Consider the following 19,654-nt stretch of genomic DNA (forward strand, 5'->3'; position numbering starts at 1 on the left):
GTCCCAATGCAGAAGGGAAATGTATAAATTAGGCTTTACACTAATCTGTACCCGACAATCTTTGTGAGAAGCTTGTGTTTTTTTAACAGGCAGCATAAATCTGGAGTTTTGGCATTTCAGCAGAAATGTTGTAAAGCTCTGGGAAACCCGACACGGCAATTATTAACTTTTCCTTCATGTTAGCTTGGAGATGTACTGAGAAACATCCTGTCTGCTCATTTGACAGTCAATGAAACCTCCGCTGATTGTTCCTTGTCCGAGCGACAGAGACGAAAATTTTAAATTTTCTCAACTTTCTGGGACTGCGTCGCTGGCTTTCCTGTGCACGAGCGCAAAATTTTACATGTACATTCACGTGTTGCTTAGCAGGAGAGAGACCCACGATTATCACTTAGTCGCTCATGGCTCATTAAAAATTAATGGAGGAGAGGTGATGTTTATTTATTTGGCAGACACTTTTAGCCAAAGACACTTACAGTTGTTGATCTATAGGGCATGTTGTGATCTGTGGGGAAAATCGGTGTACCCGGAGGAAACCCATGTATGCATGGAGGGAAGTTGCAACTCCACGCAGAAAAGATGCAGCCGAGATTCAAACCTGCAACCTTCTTGCTGCAAGGCAACAGTGCTAACAGCTGCGCCACCATGCAGCCCATGTGCAGCCCAGGTGATGCTGCCTCCCGTGTGTCGAGCCCATTAGGCGTCAATAGAAAATAAAGGGGTAAACGCTTGGGTTTGAAGAAGCCGCACAGATTAACATCACAATGTAAATTTTCATTCATGGGCTCATGTCTTGCAGGGTAGAGTTGCACTGCTGCTAGCAAATCTGAGGACAGATAGCAGGACTCCAAATCCTGCCATTTTCTGCTCCCCTCACCTCCGGTTAAGTTTTACGTCCTGAAACATGAGCGTGAGATTTTTTTCCACAGAGATCGACTCACAAGGCATTCATTTATACTGGAAACCACTGTAAATGCAATGGAAAACCCAAGTGAACTTGGTCTTTAAATTGGTTCTTTGTGTCCTGTGTGGACTCTCATGTGCCTATTTAAATATGTCTTTCGGCTAAATTGTTGTCCACAGAGCTCACAGGAAAAAGGTTTCTGTCCTGTGTGGACCCTCATGTGACTATTAAAAGTTGTCTTCTGGCTAAATCTTTGTCCACAGATCTCACAGGCAAAAGGTTTCTGTCCTGTGTGGACTCTCAAGTGATTGTTTAAAGTTGTCTTCTGGCGAAATCTTTGTCCACAGAGCTCACAAGCAAAAGGTTTATGTCCTGTGTGGACTGTCATGTGTCTGTTTAAATGTGTCTTTTGGCTAAATCCTTGTCCACACAGCTCACAGGGAAAAGGCTTCTGTCCTGTGTGAACTCTCATGTGACGGTGTAAAGTTGAATTAATGCTAAATCTTTGTCCACAGAGTTCACAAGCAAAAGGCCTCTGTCCCGTATGGATTCTCACATGCCTCTTTGAAGTTGTCTTATCGCTAAACCTTTGTCCACAGAACTCACAAGCAAAAGGTTTATGACCTGTGTGGACACTCATGTGAGTGTTTAAATGGGCCTTTCGGCTAAATCTCTGTCCACAGAACTCACACGCAAAAGGCTTCTGTCCTGTGTGGACACTCATGTGAGTGTTTAAATTTGCCTTTTGGCTAAATCTTTGTCCACAGTGCTCACAAACAAAAAGTTTCTGTCCTGTGTGAAGTCTAGTGTGTGTTTTTAAATTAGATTTTTATCAAATCTTTTCCTACAGACATCACAACTAAATGGTTTTTGCTCTGTCTGCTCAGTCTCAACATCTGACTCAAAAGATCTACTCTTATTCCAGTCATTGTCTCTGTCTCCAGTTTTAGACTCAGATTCTGACAGTTCAGGCTCTAGATTCACATCCTCATCCTCTCCACTAACTTCAGTCTCTGAAGAATCAGATGTGTGTTCATAACGACTTAGATCTGGGTTCCTGCTACTTTCTGCTATTCCACCCGTCTCTGTTGTCATCTGGTCAGCTAAGCTGCTGGTTGGAACATCTCTGTCTTCTATTTGCTGCTGATGAAGCTGTAAGAACACAGGTTTCTCTTCATTATTCTCACTCTTTATAGAAACTGCAGTGAATGGGAACCTGGAGGCATCCATCTCCTCCTTCAAATGGAACTGATCTCTATCAAGACTGGTCCAGTGTTCCTCCTCTTCCTCCTTTATATGGTGTTCTGGGTCCTGCTGGTCCACATCAGCACTCAGTCCTTCAGGAGCTTCTTCTTTAACCACCACCACCACCTGTGTAACATCTTGTAGAAAACACAGTAACAAATGAAGTGAATGACAGACCACTGTAACTATGTTCCCACATATAACAGCTGTAGCTTGAAATGATTTATATCATGCTATTTTAAACCTTTCAGAACAATGCTAAGCCCATATATGATGAAATATTACTGCAGACAGTATGGAGAAGTCACTCATTAGTTCTGAAAAATAAGCCACTTTCTTTAGACATTATAAAAAAAAAATAAAATAAAAATAAAAGAATGAAAGCCTAATGGCCAATAAGTTATTTTCTGACCCCGTTTGATATGTTCCATGGATTTCACATATGATATCCTTGAATTTTAAAGACACATTTTAATGCCAAGAACGCTCTTATTTTTGACTGGTGGAAAAAGTTATTTTATGTTTTGTGTGAAAAAAAAAAGTGGAGAACTCCAACTGCTTGTTGCACCACATTGATGTAATCAAACCAGGCACGAAGAAGAAAAACGGCTGTGAGTTTAATGAGCTTCACATCCATTTTCCAGGACGAAAGAAGAAGAATTAAATGTGGAGAAAACCACTATGAAGCTGGGCATGTCATAAGTGGTAGCTTAGCTGGGGGAGATACATGTGACTTGTGATTTGTAGTCTTTATTTACGAATTTTAACAAGCATCAAATTACGCGACAGTGGAAAGGCATAAATATTTTTTAATCAAACTGAAGTACAGCATACGTGTAATTCAGGGAGACCCCTATTCAGCATGTTTTAAATGTTTCCCTGTTTCAACACACCTGATTTGAATTAGTTGTGCTTAGCAGGCTTCAGCAGAGCTTGATGAGCTGCTGAACAGATGATTTAGCCACTGAATCAGAAGGGAAACATTTAAAAGATGCTGGGGACAGGGCATCTCTGGGACAAGAGTTGGGCACACCTGGCAAGGCATAGGAAAATAACTTCTACAGCCCCATTCACTTACATTTATTTATTTATCTATTCACTTATTTTGTTGTTCAGAAGACCCCTGAGCCACTGGAAGGTGAGGAGATTTAGGTTCCCATTCCCAACACACAAATAGTAAACCATCGCAGGCAGGAAAGAAGTTCTTGATTTTTAGTTTTTCTTTAATTTTTCCAAGAGTAAAAGCTTGATTTAAAATCTATTTGTGTAAGGGCCTAACTAAAGCCAGGCTACATAATTATCTTTACCCTACTTTTGATCTGTCGAAGTTAACACAATTTAACCAAAAGTAGATGTAACCCAGAAGCTAGAACCTTAATGAGGTATTAACTAATTGGCTTACTAATATGATCCATCCTCAATTTAGATAAAATATAAATTAAGGAAATTAAAAATACTAATTAATAGATATCTAAATAACTAATAGATAATAATTTCATAATGAATTATTGGAAGGGTGAATAACTCACAGCTGAAGTCAAACAGGTGGGAGGTACTCCCTGCTGGGACTAACTCTGTTATGCCTTTTTTACCTTACCCCATTTTCTTCTTCCGGCTCTCAGAGAGTACAGACGCTTTTGCTTCAGCTCCCTTATCTGCTTCTCCCAAGGCTCTTGTCCTGTCTGCCTACAGAGCACTCTGCATTTCTCCTGAAAATCACTACTTCTTTTTGGAAATGGACTTAATTAACTGGTCATTCAACGCGATTGATAAGATTTTTTCTACGATGAGAACGGAGAAGGGGGCTCCCACCTGTCCCGAAGGGACATACGCAGCGGGATAGGCACTCGATTCTTGGGAGGTCTGGCGAATCGTGTGTCTCTCTCAGTTGTCCATCGAGGACGTGGAAGATTTGTGGATATTCGGCCTGATGATCACTGGATTTCTTCTGATTGGAGTGGGAGGATATCTGGTTTTCTGGAAATCTGGGAAGACGGGAGCGATTGGAGTGCGACCCGTACCCACGGATTGTGCCGCCCGTGCGGAGACCTCACAGACTGGGACGTTACTCGAGGTGAACCGTAAGCTGGACAATGTCCTCGCAGCGTTGCCTGTGTTAGTGCGCAAGATGGATGTCATCTCGGAGAGGGTCGCCGGACGGTGTGGGGATGTTTAGAACGTATAATTGGCTTCACTGGTGGACGTGAATGGTTACTTAATAGACTCCAAGGCAGAGAGGAAATTATCTCTGTCTGCCCTAAACAAAGTCTTGTTTATCCTTATCTGACGCCAATGCAGCCTCCAAATCTGCCTCAATATCACCCCCACGAAAGGAGGAATGTAGACAGATGCTGTGACCCGACCTTCCCCCCCTGCCTTCAGAAGGTGACTTCTGCTTCGAGGTCATTAACCGGCAGGAACTTAATGTGCTCTCTGGTCCTCGTCTCTCCCTCCCACCTGTTTGACTGCAGCTGTGACCACTGTACACTGGCAGCTCCCGTTGGAGGATTCAGGATCCCCCCCCCCCCCCCCCCCACGCCTCCCTATCGGAGTCTGATGTTTTGTAACTGTGATGTTCGTGCTTTTATGTTGAGGAGTTTTTTGTATAGTAGAGCTACTCCCTGCTGGGACTGACTCTGTTATGCCTTTTTTACCTTACCCCAATTATTCTCATGTAACACCCTTTTCATCTAATGAAATGAGTGCCGTTCTGGCTGCTCTCGTGGCCTGCCTGTACCTGTTTAACCTTGGTCAGGTTGTGTTTGCGGAGTCAAGTTCCTATGCTCTGGATCGCTGGAGCGCTGGCAATAAAGCTTATTCTGATTCTGATTCAAATAACGAGTTTAATATTAAACATCGATTAAAACAAGGATCTTGAATAGGGCTGGGATGACGCGTCGACGTAATCGATTACGTCGACACGTAAAATACGTCGACGCATATAATTTGCGTCGATGCGTCATCACGTTCAAAAACAAACATGGCAGCAGCGAGTAGTGGCAACGCTGTTTTATAACATCCAAACACCCCACGTAGCCATGCACTAACTCACACACACAAGCAGACCCACTGCTGCCACGCTGCTTAGCAGTAACATATAGCAGCAGCTGTTATCTGTTTGTTGGTATTGATTTGTGGCTCATGATGGCCAAATGAGTCGGAATGCACACGTGCTGATTATGAGAATCGGCGAGAGCTGAAAATGTGGGAGAGCGCTAATTGTCCGCAGTAAAAATGTTAACAAAGACAACGTAGCACCTGCTAAATGTAGCCGTCGTGGACATTATTACAATATTGTTGAAGTGCTTGCAAAAGCAAAATGACAACGGACTCTTGATTGTCAAGTTTAATGCCTCGTCCTGTTTGAACGTTATTTTTATACATCATGCTCCTCCAGCTTGTTGATCTTATAGATCTAAGTTGCACCATCTAATGACTACAAAAATGTGCAGCATTTTGTGTTAAAACCTCTTTTTTAACAAATCTTGTAGATTAAATATTTTGAAAAAACACTGAAAAACAGATCTTCAAATTATTATTTTGATATTATGCTTTCTACATAAATATTTTTGTAATAATTTTAATTTATCTGTGTTGTATGTGTGATTTATTTTTTCAGGAACAAACAGAAAAGTCTGGAGGACTACTGTCAGAGAAGAACACCCTGCACCCCTCAGGAGGTGGCTGTACTTACTGAGAGCGTCCTAGCTATGATTCTGAAAGACATGAGGCCACTTGCTGTGGTTGAGGGTGAAGGATTCAAAGAAATGCTGACCACTTTTCAACCAGGTTACACTCTGCCTTCTAGGCGCCATTTTACAAGCAAGATGGAGAGAAAATATCAAACTTCAGTTGAGAAACTAAGGAGCGAACTAAAAAAGGCCTCATCCAAAATTTCTTTTACCACTGATGCTTGGACAAGTCTAGTCACAGAGTCCTATTTAGGAGTAACTTGTCATTTCATCAATGACAACTGGGATCTTCTCTCCTTCAATTTAACAACACTCCCAGTTGAAGAGCACCACACTGCAGAATACTTTGCCTCCTGGGTGGAGAAGGTGGCAGAAAAATTCCACATTTCCTTGCATAATGTCCTTGCCATTGTGCATGATAATGCAAGTAACATGGTTGCAGCTCTCCACATCCTGGAAGAGAAGTTTGGAGTGGTATCCTATCGGTGTGCTAGGAATACACTGCAACTGGTTGTAAACCATGCACTGAAAGACCCCAAGATTGATAAGGCACTATCAGCTGCACGGGGCCTCGTAAAGCACATCAAGAAAAGTGAGCCAGCTAGCATCAAGCTTAAGGAGAAGCAAAAACAGATGGGTACAGCTGAGCATAAACTAATCCAGGATGCAGCTGTCAGGTGGAACAGCTCATACTACATGATTGAACGTTTGTTGGAACAGAGATGGCCAGTAGTTGCGACGCTTTCAGATCCAGAAGTCACACAGCGTGGGAAACAGTACCTGGATCTGAAAAATGATCAGTGGATTCTTCTGGGTGAGTTGAAGGAGGTACTCAAGCCTTATGAGCAAGCCACTAATGTTCTTAGTGGACAATCTTATGTCACAGCCTCTGTTCTCCCCCCACTGCTGAAGGGTCTTCTAAAATCCACTCAAAACAAATCCTTCGATTCTGCTGCAGTGAACATTTTCCAGAACAGTGCAGAAGAGGAAATCATGTCAAGGTGGCAGCCAGAGGTATCTGCATTTCAAGAAGATGGGAAAAATGTGTCACTCATTGCTGCTGCCCTCGATCCACGTTTTCGTAAACTGAAATTTCTTTCTCCAGAGGACGCTCTGAAACTGCAAGTAAGAGTACAGAAGGATGCACTTGACCTCAAAAGGGAGCAGAGATCACAGCTTCAGCAGGCAACTGTGGGGCAGGAAGCCTCAGCAAGTCCCCCAACAAAGAAGAGGTCTGTGTTGGACACTTTGTTGGGTACAGATTCTGAGGAGGAAGATTTTAATGAAAACATTGACCAGGGTGGGGACGGAGAAAATGAGACAGTGAGGAACGAAGTACTGTTGTACTTTGGGGAAGCACCTATTCCAAGGGATAATGACCCCCTTACATGGTGGAAGAATAATGCTACAAGATTCCCCACACTGGCTACTTTAGCCAAATCATATCTGGCTGTACCTGCCACATCAACACCCTCTGAAAGGCTTTTTTCTGTTGCTGGAAACATTGTCACCAAAAAAAGGGCAAGCCTGACTGCTGAGCATGTAGAAATGCTAACATTCCTTCACACCAATGCATAACTGCTTCATGTGATGAATATGATTGGACACACACACACACACACACACACACACACACACACACACACACACTCACAGAGAGAGAGAAACAAGAGAGAAGGCAGCAAAATGCACTTTTTTTGCAGAGAGCAAAGTGAATGTTATATTTTTTTTGTTCAAAGACACCATTGCTGCTGTTTATTTTATTTATTTTTTGTTGTTTTGCACAACATTTAATTTCTTGTTAAATGCTACCTCTAAAATAAGATTGTACTACTATTCTATTTTGGATTTTTTTTTATGAAAACAACAATGCATAACTACTTCATGTGATGAACAAAAGAAAAGGCAAAATTTATTTTTTTTTTGAAAATGAACAACACTTTTTTGCAGAAAGCGAAGTGAATGTTAGATTTTGTTTGTTAAAAGACGCCATTGCTGCTATTTATATATTTTTTGTTATAAAATTTCCTTGATTTATATGAATATTTTGCACAACATTTAAGTTTTTGTTAAATGTTATCTCTAACATAAGATTGTACTACTATTGCAACAACTTTATTTTAGAATTTATTTTATTAAAATGTGTTCAAATGAAGAAATTTGCATTTATTTCATTGAGATACATAAATTAGTAATAATCAAACTTTTATACAAGTCAAATAATTGGGAAATAATCAATAATTTAATCTAATCAAATCAACAAATTAATCGTTAGATTAATCGATGCATCGAAAAAATAATCGCTAGATTAATCGATTACAAAAATAATCGTTTTGCCCAGCCCTAATCTTGAACATTACTAACAAAAAACAGAAGAGGAAAGCTGTGTACTATTGGTCCAGGTGGGAATCTGAAATTTCATTGGCTGAGAGAAATACGCCCCGCCTCCGCGAAATAAAACCGTTTGACGCAGCGGAGCGAAAGGAGAGACAAACGGCTGTGCGGCAACGCAGATACAGAAAGCAAAGACTGAGCGTTTAGTGAGCAGGGAGAGAGAGAAAAAAAAAACAATGGTCGAGGCCGTGAATAGGGCTGCAACAACGAATCGATAAATTTGATGAAAATCGATTACTAAAAGCGTTGGCAACGAATTGCGTCATCGATTCGTTGTGTCGCACAACTCTCCTAAAAGCGCCCCCCCTTCCCGCCCGCCGTTGCGCGCAGAGCAAGTCAGATCAGTGCGAGGGAGAGCCGGCAGATCAGCACAAGGGAGAGCCGGTAGATCAGCGCAAGGTTCGCTCTGCTGCGAACCGGTTCCGCCCAAGGCCGGATTAACTGGGCAATTGCCCAGGGCCCACGAACTCTAAAGGGCCCAGGGCACGAGCACAATACTGTATCTCTAATTTCCCGCTTTATGAGGACTATGGTGACCGTACGTTCCGTTTTCCCCGGACTTGTCCACTTTTCACTCTCTGTCCGGGCGTCCGGACTGCGGGTTCTTGTACTGATGAAAATGTCCGGCTTTTCATCCAGAAGCAGGGATCGAATTATGGGGGAGCTGGATATCCTACACATCCAGGCAAGCCAGAAAAAAGTTTTCTATATTATATCATTTTTGGACTCTTTTGAGCAGAGAGCGGCACAGCGCATTGTTGCGCAGCGATCCAGGCAGCTGCTTCCAGCGCACGGTCCATTCTCAAAGTGGCGCAACCAAAAAACTATAATCAGCACACGATCGTTCATGTCTGCACATGTTTTCTATTTTCTGTCTTATCTGTGCCTGAAGCACGCCACTGCGGAGCTCATCACCTGTGCTGTGGTGATGTCACCTCACGCAGCATCGAAAACGCACTCTGCGCTTTGCAGTCAGGAGATCCCTTTGATCTGCTCAAAAGTAACTGATGAGGTGAAAAGGTAAGAATCCAGGCAACAGATTTTCTGGAGAATTAAAAGGAAATGCAGGAAGATGAGAGACAGACAGGACAGGAAAATAGTTAAATAAAAACAAGAAAACAAAACTTAAGTGTTGAAAAGTAAAATGTAGGTAGATTTGTCTCCACTACACGTTTTACCTGTATAAAACAACAAGTTATACACATGTCATATTTATACATCTGATACAATTCAGATCACCTTCAAAACTCAGTCACACACCCAGGGCCGTTTCAAGACATTTTGGGGGCCAAGGCAACACCCCCCCCCCCCCCCCCCATAACTGGGCTCCCCAGAAGCCTCTGTGTAATTCATACCCTCTCCAGTAGTGTTAGTTATACAGTGTTTATAAAAGCCCATCAGATATTACTGACATGTTCTAATATTATCAGATGTCGTTGTCGTCGTCTTCCTCCGCTTATCCGGGTCCGGGTCGCGGGGGCAGCATCCCAACTAGGGAGCTCCAGGCCGTCCTCTCCCCGGCCTTGTCCACCAGCTCCTCCGGCAGGACCCCAAGGCGTTCCCGGACCAGATTGGAGATGTAACCTCTCCAACGTGTCCTGGGTCGACCCGGGGGCCTTCTGCCGGCAGGACACGCCCGAAACACCTCCCCGGGGAGGCGTCCAGGAGGCATCCTGACCAGATGCCCAAACCACCTCAACTGGCTCCTTTCGATCCGGAGGAGCAGCGGTTCTACTCCGAGTCCCTCCCGAATGTCCGAGCTCCTCACCCTATCTCTAAGGCTGAGCCCGGCCACCCTACGGAGGAAACTCATTTCGGCCGCTTGTATCCGCGATCTCGTTCTTTCGGTCATTACCCAAAGCTCATGACCATAGGTGAGGATTGGGACGTAGATCGACCGGTAAATCGAGAGCCTGGCTTTCTGGCTCAACTCCCTCTTCCCCACGACAGATCGGCTCAGCGTCCGCATCACTGCAGACGCCGAACCAATCCGCCTGTCGATCTCCCGATCCCTCCTACCCTCACTCGTGAACAAGACCCCGAGATACTTAAACTCCTCCACTTGAGGTAGGACCTCTCCCCCGACCCGGAGTTGGCAAGCCACCCTTTCCCGGTCGAGAATCATGGTCTCAGATTTGGAGGTGCTGATCCTCATCCCAGCCGCTTCACACTCGGCCGCGAACCTACCCAGCAAGAGCTGAAGGTCAGAGCTGGATGAAGCTAGGAGGACCACATCATCCGCAAAAAGCAGAGACGAGATTCTCCTGCCACCAAACTCGACACACTCCACACCACGGCTGCGTCTAGAAATTCTGTCCATAAAAGTGATGAACAGAACCGGTGACAAAGGGCAGCCCTGGCGGAGTCCAACCCTCACTGGGAACAGGTCCGACTTACTACTGGCTATGCGGACCAAACTCACGCTCCTCTGGTAAAGGGACTGAATGGCCCTTAACAGAAAGCCACCCACCCCATACTCCTGGAGCGTCCCCCACAGGGTGCCCCTGGGGACACGGTCATAAGCCTTCTCCAAGTCCACAAAACACATGTGGATTGGTTGGGCAAACTCCCATGCCCCCTCCATCACCCTTGCAAGGGTATAGTGCTGGTCCACAGTTCCACGGCCAGGACGAAAACCACATTGCTCCTCCTCTATCTGAGATTCAACTATCGATCGGACCCTCCTCTCCAGTACTTTGGAGTAGACCTTTCCAGGGAGGCTGAGGAGTGTGATCCCCCTATAGTTGGAACACACCCTCAGGTCACCCTTCTTAAAGATGGGGACCACCACCCCTGTCTGCCACTCCCTAGGAACTGCCCCCCGATGACCACGCAATGTTGTAGAGACGTGTCAACCATGACAGCCCTACAACATCCATAGCCTTGAGATACCCAGGACGAACCTCATCCGCCCCCGGGGCTCCGCCGCTGTGTAGTTGTTTGACTACCTCTGCAACTTCTGCCCCCGAGATTGGACAGTCCATCCCCAGGCCTCCCAGCTCTGGTTCCTCCTCGGAATGCGCATTGGTGGGATTGAGGAGCTCCTCAAAGTATTCCTTCCACCGTCCGACTATAGCCTCAGTTGACGTCAGCAGCTCCCCATCCCCACTGTAAACAGTGTGAGCGAGTTGCTGCCTTCCTCTCCTGAGGCGCCGGACAGTTTGCCAGAACCTCTTTGGAGCCGATCGATAGTCTTTCTCCATGGCCTCCCCAAACTCCTCCCACGCCCGAGATTTTGCCTCGGCAACTGCCACTGCTGCATCCCGCTTGGCTATCCGGTACCTGTCTGCTGCCTCCGGAGACCCACAGACCAGCCACGCCCTGTAGGCCTCCTTCTTCAGCCTGACGGCTCCCCGAACCTCTGGTGTCCACCAGCGGGTACGGGGGTTGCCACCACGACTGGCACCGGCCACCTTACGACCACAGCTAGCAACAGCCGCCTCAACAATCGAAGAGTGGAACAAGGCCCACTCGGACTCAATGTCCCCCACTGCTCTCGGGACGTGGTCAAAGCTCTGCCGGAGGTGGGAGTTGAAGACCGTCTTGACAGGTTCTTCTGCCAGGCGCTCCCAGCAGACCCTCACTATGCGTTTGGGTCTGCCAGGTCTACGCGGCATGTTCCCTTGCCATCTGATCCAACTCACCACCAGGTGGTGATCAGTTGACAGCTCCGCCCCTCTCTTCACTCGGGTGTCCAAAACTTACGGCCGCAGGTCAGATGATATGACTACAAAATCTATCATCGACCTGTGACCTAGGCTGCCCTGGTACCAAGTGTACCGGTGGGCATCCTTATGTTCGAACATGGTGTTCGTTATGGCCAAACTGCGGCTTGCACAGAAGTCCAATAACAAAACACCGCTCGAGTTCAGATTAGGTGGGCCGTTCCTCCCAATCACACCCCTCCAGGTCAAGCTGTCATTGCCCACGTGAGCATTGAAGTCCCCCAGCAGGACAATGGAGTCCCCTGATGGAGCACTATCTAGCACTCGTCCCAGGGACTCCAAAAAGGGTGGATTGAAAAACTAAATTATCAGACATGCTGTCTCATCTGCTTCTTTTCTAAACTTGCAAAAAGTAACAAAACTATTTGAAAGCCACTATTTGTGGATTCTCTGAAAGTTTCCATGGAGTGTGGGACAACTTATTTTTTCATTGATCCTATCGTCTAATCTCACAGCTGAACCAAGCATCCTTAATAATCTGTGCACAGGAAGCGTACCGATGCTGTAGTAAAACAAAAGGTATAATAATTTATTATTAATAAAACCTTGTTGCAGCACTAAAGCAGAAAAATGAGATTTTGCATTAAATATGCAAAATATTTACATATGAATTGTTTTAGAGGCCTTTTATTGGCAGAATCTGATATTAATTTAGTTCTTACAAAAAATGGGTCCCAACATGGTTTGTGTGTCGTTGCCATTGTGTGACGTCATAGGCACAGATCCCCTGTCCTCTTGTTTGGAAATGGAAAAATGGTCACCCTATATTAAACAAACTGTCCACCCGGGCTTTTGCGCTGCACAGAGACGCTTCGCTGCCTATGACTGAACGTCAGTTGAGAGTCAGTCTCATGCAGACTGACCAATGAAGAGAGGGCCTCAAGTTAAGACCCTCTCCTCATTGGTCAGTCCACATGAGGTGGGTCAAAGGTTACTCTGGGTGGGTTACGTGTTGTCAGGCATTCAAGTATTGAGTATATTTACTGCATATTACAGTAAAATATTCTGTATGTGACCACATTATGGTGATCCTCGGGTCGTGATGATGGAGCCCTTGAATATTGTTGCCCAGGGTACAACAAAGTCTTAATCTGGCCCTGGTTCCGCCGTCACATTCCCGCAGAAACTGGTTGATCACACCGGGGCCAGACTACTAGCATGTGGCTTTACAACCACAATGTCCTCAGAAGCGAGAACGCTTTTAAAAGGGAGGGAGGAGTCCTAACTGTTGCTGCAGGCGTGTTGTGTGAGAGTGCAGTTATATACTGGTTCATATATTTTTGGGTTCAGTTGCTTTCATGTGGCCTAATATGAGTCTATTTGGGATCATTGGAATGATCAGCAGCATTTCTTGATGTGACTTTATGGCAGTTGCCCAGGGCATCATCACAAGGAGGATGGCATTCATTTACTTTTGTTTTACTTGGTATTTTTTCAGTCATTTTTGGACATAGTGATCAATTTTGATTAATTCACAGCCAATGTTTAATTACATTTAAAAATTAGTTGTTTGACATCCCCAGTTATAATAAATGTCAACAGATGAGATCAAACAAAACAGATGAGAATTGCCCTTAAGCTATTTAACTTGGACCAAGCATTTTAGGTCACAGATAGATGTAGCTTAGGGTCTCTGTCTATACACCTTATAAGACAATTTAGGTGATGGCATGTTGTTTTTCTGCTATTGAACTGTTTTCTAATAATGTTGTGTTAAATAAAGTGAAGGAAGGAGAGAAATAACGTTTCCCTAGCAGTTTTTAAAAATGTCCCCATGTAATCCGATTAATCGTGTCGAGACCCCATCCGATTCATCGATTATCCAAATAATCGTTTGTTGCAGCCCTAGCCGTGAAGAACCCTGATTTGGGGGCCGCATAGATAGAGGGAGAGGTGGACTCGACTCCTTCTAATAAGAACTGGGAACTTGGAACCGACGCGATTTGTGTGGAGACGACAGAGTGAACCAATCCTCTGTAGGAGGGAACCCTTGGAGCGCGTTGGCTGTTTTTTTTCCCCTTGGGTTTAATCCCGACTTCTATGATCACTCACTTGGAACGAGAACTGGATTTCTTCCTGAAGAGGGAGATGGCGAGCCTTAACCACTGAACGAACCAGGGCATCTCAAGTAACTGAAGAGCAGACTGCTCTCTTCTGTGAACAATCTCAACAGTGCGGTAGGAAAAAATCGCACCACTGGACTCTGACTTTCACCCCAATCGTGGGGATTTGACTTGACACCGGCTGACTTATGACTCATATGATCATATCTCATACCGACCATTATGCTATTGTCGATTGTTTTCTTCTGTTTTTATGTGTTATCTTTATGTGTTATATTTCCCATTATTATTAAAATTTTGGTATACAAACCGTTTTATACTATACCCATGACTCCAGTCATTCTTAAACGACCTCCAATTCTCCCCGAACCTAATTATTGGCCCATTTGTTTATTTTTGCTTTTAATTATCTTATTGTATCCTGTAATCTGGTTACATAGACATATAAAAGCAGGCTTTATTAATGGTCATGACACTGACTCAGCAGTAATGACTGAAGAAATGATTTCTAGAAGAAATGAAGGGAAGGAAGAAATGAGGGGAGGGAGGGAAGGAAGGAGGGAGGGAAAATCTTTTCCATAGCGGCCCTCAAGATAAAAATCACGAGGCGCTTCACAAAAATATAAAAATTTTAAGTATACAAAATATTTTTAAAAATGATTAAACATATGTTTAAAATAAGCAAAAATAGACAATTGTGATAAAAATGCAGAGAATGAGAGAGTGAATAGGAATGAAGGAAATCAGTGGATCCTGGGGAAGGCGGAATAGGTGGGGAGAGCAGAATAAGGAGAGGGTGGTGATGAAGGTCACGCTAAAGCCAGCCTGAACAGGTGAGTTTTCAGCTGCTTTTTAAAGGAGACCACTAAGTTCTCTGATCTCAGGCTCAGGGGGAGAGAGTTCCAGAGTCTAGGGGCCACAGCAGCAAATGATCTGTCGTCACCTTTGGTCTTTAGCCTGGTGCTGCAAGGTTAACATTTTCTTGTGTTTGTGCACACTAACGTATTTCTACAGAAAATATCAGTACAGTGAAGTAGAGAAGTACAGTGGAGGAAACCAGACCACGTCTCTTCTCTCTCTCTCTCTCTCACACACACACACACACACACACACACACACACACACACACACACACACACACACACACACACAATAGTAGTGATAGCAGTGTGGCAGTACCGGTATTATCGATGTCCAGATCCATGTGTTGAAGTAAACACGACTGATCAGTCAGAGCTGATCGATGGTCCTGATGCAGTAGCACGTTGTATTTATGTCTATGGTTCTAGCCGTATTTAGCTAACAGATGCAGAAACAAAGCAGCTTAGAGATGACCGGGATGATAGAAGGAACATTTGATGGCAAAACGAGCGTGTTTCTCAAATAAACAGAAGCAGGTACAGAAAGCAGGAGTCTTTCTGCTGCGCTCCGATTGTCACGTAGACTGTAGTAGAAAATCTCTGATTCTGAAACTAACTCACCATGTTGTTGAGGAAGAGAATAATATCTTCCGCATGGTAGAAACATTTCTTCAGCAGCATTTAGTCTTCTTCTTCTTATTATTATTATTATTATTATTTTTACTAATAACGTCTCCTAGAGGCTCAAAATAGTAATTTCACACACCAAAATAGCAAAGAGCTAATGTGGCTAACCACCATAGCTTCTTGTCGCTACCCGATCCGTACCGGAAACCCGATCGGTACCACGCATGCGCGAAAGGCGTCTACTTCCGCTCGAAGCATTTTACGGTAGTTACGGGTCAGAGTATCTGTTAAGATGTTAAAAAATAATAAGTATCTATTAAAATGTTTGCAATAGTGAAACCTTTCAATATAATGTAGATAAAAAAGAAAAAAAAAAAAAGAAAACGTCGGACCATACAGATCGGGTCTACCCGATCCGTACCGCGCATGTGCAGATGTTCTATTCTTCTTGTGATCCATTCAATTGCAGTTTAATCCGCAGTGTACGAGGATACTGCCACTTGCTGACCGAGCGAATTAGCCCGATTGTAAACTAAATTTGCGTTGTTACAAATCGTGTTTTAAATGCGTGTTAAATTTGATTTAGTGTGTTTATGCTTGTATGTGTGGAGACGATTGATTTGAACTATCTTGATGTTCTGTTGATAATGTCCACTGTAAATTGTCAGTAAACACTGGCTGATTAATCTTCAGGTAACCTATTACATGTTTGTTTTTTCTCCACACAATAGGTTATATTTTCATTTAAAAGCTGAAAATGTGTCACTGTGATACAGCAGATATTCTTAATTTGCACTACATGTCCTATGAATGTTTTCCAATATGAAATGTAATATATTCTTGCACAAAAGCCAATTTGGCTCATCACCTAAAATTTGTTTACTTTCTACTTTTGTGTTAGATTTCTTAGTTTTCCACTTTGTCTTGAAATAACTTAATTCTTTGTAATACCATAGTGATCATTTTCACAATGTTGCAAAATTAATGTTTGAAAATAGTTTCTCAAGGTATTCATAGGTTAAACATCTTAAATACAGATTTAACTACACTCATGTTTATATCCATATAAAATAACACAGGACCACTTTATAATTTCCACACGTTTACTGTAATAATGCGGAACACAAACAACAGATTACAAGAGCATGAACAACAGAAAAAGGATTGAGAGGATGGTTACAACTCAGATTATTTGAATAAGGAGACACATATTGATGGAAATAAAGCTTTTTATTTTCAGCCTGTCCTTTCTGGCAGTGTGGTACTCTGAGTACCAGGTACAAGCCCAACAGATTCACTTTCTCAAACAGAGTGTGACAGTGTGTGTCCTGTCACAGTGTCCCGATTGATCATGCGCCCTGGCTACTTGGCCAAGGGGATGTCCCTTTGGCTGACTGGTTAGAGCGTATGACTCTCACCCGGGAGTCTGGGGGTCGAATACCGCCCGGGCCCTCGTTTATCCACCTTGCCACAAGAGCATTACAGTTTTTGCTCTAGAACTCCAAGAAGAATGATCAAAAACTCTCACAAAGAAAAACAGGCATCAAAACACAATCCAAGATGTGGGAGAACCACTGATGGGGAACCTGGTCACTACAACCAGGTTGGTGTGTGTGTGTTCTTGTACATACTACATACTGAGGACCATTTTGACCACTTTCCCTACAAAGTGAGGACATTTTTTGGTCCTCGCTTTTTTTAGAAGCATACCAGAAGCTTACTATACCAGTTAGAGGCATAGTGTGAATTAAGTTTTAGTTAAGGTTAGGAAAAGATCAGCGTTGGTTATGGTTAGGGTTGGGGTATGGGTTAGGCATGGTGAAATCACAAAAATGAATGGAAGTCAATGAAGGGTCCTCACTATGATAGAAAGACAGATGTGTGTGTGCATGTGTGCGTATGTGTGCGTGAGTGTGTGTGTGTGTGGTTGTGTGTGGAGACGGGGGCGGCGACAGAGCAGACACATTAACTGTTCATTTGGCTGCAAAAGTGGCTGCAGTAGCCTGGGAGCATCTCCTCCGAGTAAAGTGCCCTTAGTTCTCCTCTTTTTCCTCTGCCAACGTATCCTGTAATAAAAAAAAAATATATATATATATATATATATACATCAACCAGAGAAGAATAGGCTCCAAGTGGTATGGTTTTCATGATGTCATGCATCATTGAGATTTTTATTGTATGTAATGACAACAATATAAGATTATAGAGTGTTGCATACCTCCGGGGCAGTGTTTGTACTGGTCTCCACATTGAAGGCAGATCTCAATAGAATACATATTAAAGTACTGTTCTCTGTACTTTTCTGAGAACCTGCTCCATGTGCAAACACCTGTGGAAAGCAGAAGTATAAAAACAAAATTACATTTACATACTGTCAGTGAAAAACATGTGACAACAGCAACAATAACTGTGTATATAATTTCATTATTTACTGAAGTCCTCACTGTGAAGCCACTTGAAGTGTGCTCGTCTTCTGAAATATTCAGTAGACACAAGGTCTCTGAACATGGAGCACACCAGAGCCAGTTTGAAGATCGCTGTATCCCCTTCATGAAGAGCAACCTCTTCCAATATGTCCATTAGGACACGTTCTGGTAACTGTAACATTTATGTCAGGTGACAATAGTGAAAATACAAAATTTGTCCATAAAGTTTCCGAAATATGAGGACTGGAAACACATTCCATTGAGTAGTGTTTTCATAACTATTACTTCATTCTACTACTGGATAATGTCTCTGAAGGAGCTGCCTGTGACCATAACTACTAATTCAGTTATATAAATAAATTAAAGAAACAGGAAAATCAATAGATTACCTCCAGTATAAGACACCTGTCAGCCTCAGCCTTTAACAGAAAACATGATTATCACATTAGACTGAAATGAAGACTACCACCATGTATGTAAACCTGCATTGTGATGAATAGTCTCAACATTGTGTGGTTCTGTCCTACAAATAGTTATCTGATTGTTGTCCTCTCTCACCGGTCTGATTAGACTTGGTGAAGGCTTGGAGGAAGTTGCCTTTGGTACCCTGAAGACAGGCTGGAGAGTCCCCTGGAGGAGAAGGGATGCTTCTTCTGTCCAGAAGGCAAATCTTTGTCCATGCCTTTAGAAAACAACGCCAGTCTGAATGGACTCTAGTTGTGGACTGCTGCTTTCTTCAGTATGTTCAGTCACAGGGTTTACAGTAAGCCACTTTCACAAACATCTGTTTGACCTGATGTCTTGCCTGAACCAAAGCTGCAAATATGATGGTGCCAGTTTGTCTAAAGTGCCTGCCATACCCCTCAATGCCGAATCTCTCCAGCAGCTGAATACACCACCACAGGCGAATTGCTGGCATTTCGTCCTGAAGACAAATATAATATAAGGTTTATGAAGACTGGACACTGGCACAGATACTTTGGTGGTACTGTCTGAAAAAGCTTACCTCTGTGAAAGATGGTGGAGATGAGGTGCAGATGCAGAGAGCATACTGCAAAGTAAAATCAATCTTTAACATGTTAAAATGTTATATTCAAGTAATGGCAAGACAATTCTCACCATCAGCATAAAGATGCCGCAGCAATTTCCCATGAACTGCTGGGGAAAGAACTGTAAAAAGAAACATGTTTCAATAAATGAGGAGAGCCGACATGCACCAGCTAGTTTTTAACTGCATTATTATGCACCTGATGAGCTTTCAAACTTTTGCACTGAAAACATACCTCAAGGTCTCTTCCTGTTTTCTCCACCCAGAATCCAGAGTCAATGAAGCCTGCAACTCTCCTGGCATTGTAGAGAACACACATAACACACCAATCAAATGTTTGCCATAAAACAAAAATACATTCATGTTGTAGGGATGCAACAATACTTTTTCAAACTGATACGATACAGCTAATTGGATCCGAGTACTTGTTGATACCAAGTACTCGTGCTAATAATTCTACCACACAATGGAATGGAATGAATCGGAAGGCAGTTTTATTTTCTGCAGTGCTTGTTACAAATAATGGTGAATTAGATTAAAAAAAAACATGAATTAAAATGACCACAAAATTCAAAGTTCAAGTGAAAAATAAACATTTTCTGTGAAAGTTTTGCAGTTTCCACATTTAAAGTATCGGTTCATAGTATCAGTTAACTAAACTATGCAGATA

At 43.3% G+C, this 19,654-nt stretch overlaps 2 protein-coding genes across 4 annotated transcripts; both read right to left on the reverse strand.

The window, feature by feature from the left end:
* Positions 1-416: 416 nt before the first annotated feature.
* On the reverse strand, positions 417-15,863 carry LOC129166886 (uncharacterized). Of its 3 annotated transcripts, XM_070549326.1 has the most exons (3): positions 15,505-15,863; positions 15,203-15,322; positions 417-2,286 (listed from the first exon to the last, which is right to left on the reverse strand). In XM_070549326.1, exons 2-3 carry the CDS (start codon positions 15,225-15,227, stop codon positions 1,721-1,723), a joined length of 591 nt encoding a protein of 196 aa, XP_070405427.1. In that variant the 5' UTR covers positions 15,228-15,322; positions 15,505-15,863; the 3' UTR covers positions 417-1,720. The 3 variants fall into 3 exon arrangements, with proteins under 3 accessions (XP_070405427.1, XP_054606456.2, XP_070405428.1); XM_054750481.2 differs by lacking the exon at positions 15,203-15,322 and having other exon boundaries at positions 15,505-15,859; XM_070549327.1 differs by lacking the exon at positions 15,505-15,863 and having other exon boundaries at positions 15,203-15,495.
* Positions 15,864-16,595: 732 nt separating this feature from the next.
* On the reverse strand, positions 16,596-19,353 carry LOC129166885 (uncharacterized). The gene is made up of 9 exons (XM_054750479.2): positions 19,220-19,353; positions 19,056-19,106; positions 18,943-18,987; positions 18,797-18,861; positions 18,495-18,618; positions 18,326-18,355; positions 17,943-18,108; positions 17,729-17,839; positions 16,596-17,576 (listed from the first exon to the last, which is right to left on the reverse strand). Exons 1-9 carry the CDS (start codon positions 19,301-19,303, stop codon positions 17,476-17,478), a joined length of 777 nt encoding a protein of 258 aa, XP_054606454.1. The 5' UTR covers positions 19,304-19,353; the 3' UTR covers positions 16,596-17,475.
* Positions 19,354-19,654: the final 301 nt, after the last annotated feature.

The sequence above is a fragment of the Nothobranchius furzeri genome, chromosome 3, assembly GCF_043380555.1.
Source record: "Nothobranchius furzeri strain GRZ-AD chromosome 3, NfurGRZ-RIMD1, whole genome shotgun sequence".
Classification (NCBI taxonomy): domain Eukaryota; kingdom Metazoa; phylum Chordata; class Actinopteri; order Cyprinodontiformes; family Nothobranchiidae; genus Nothobranchius; species Nothobranchius furzeri.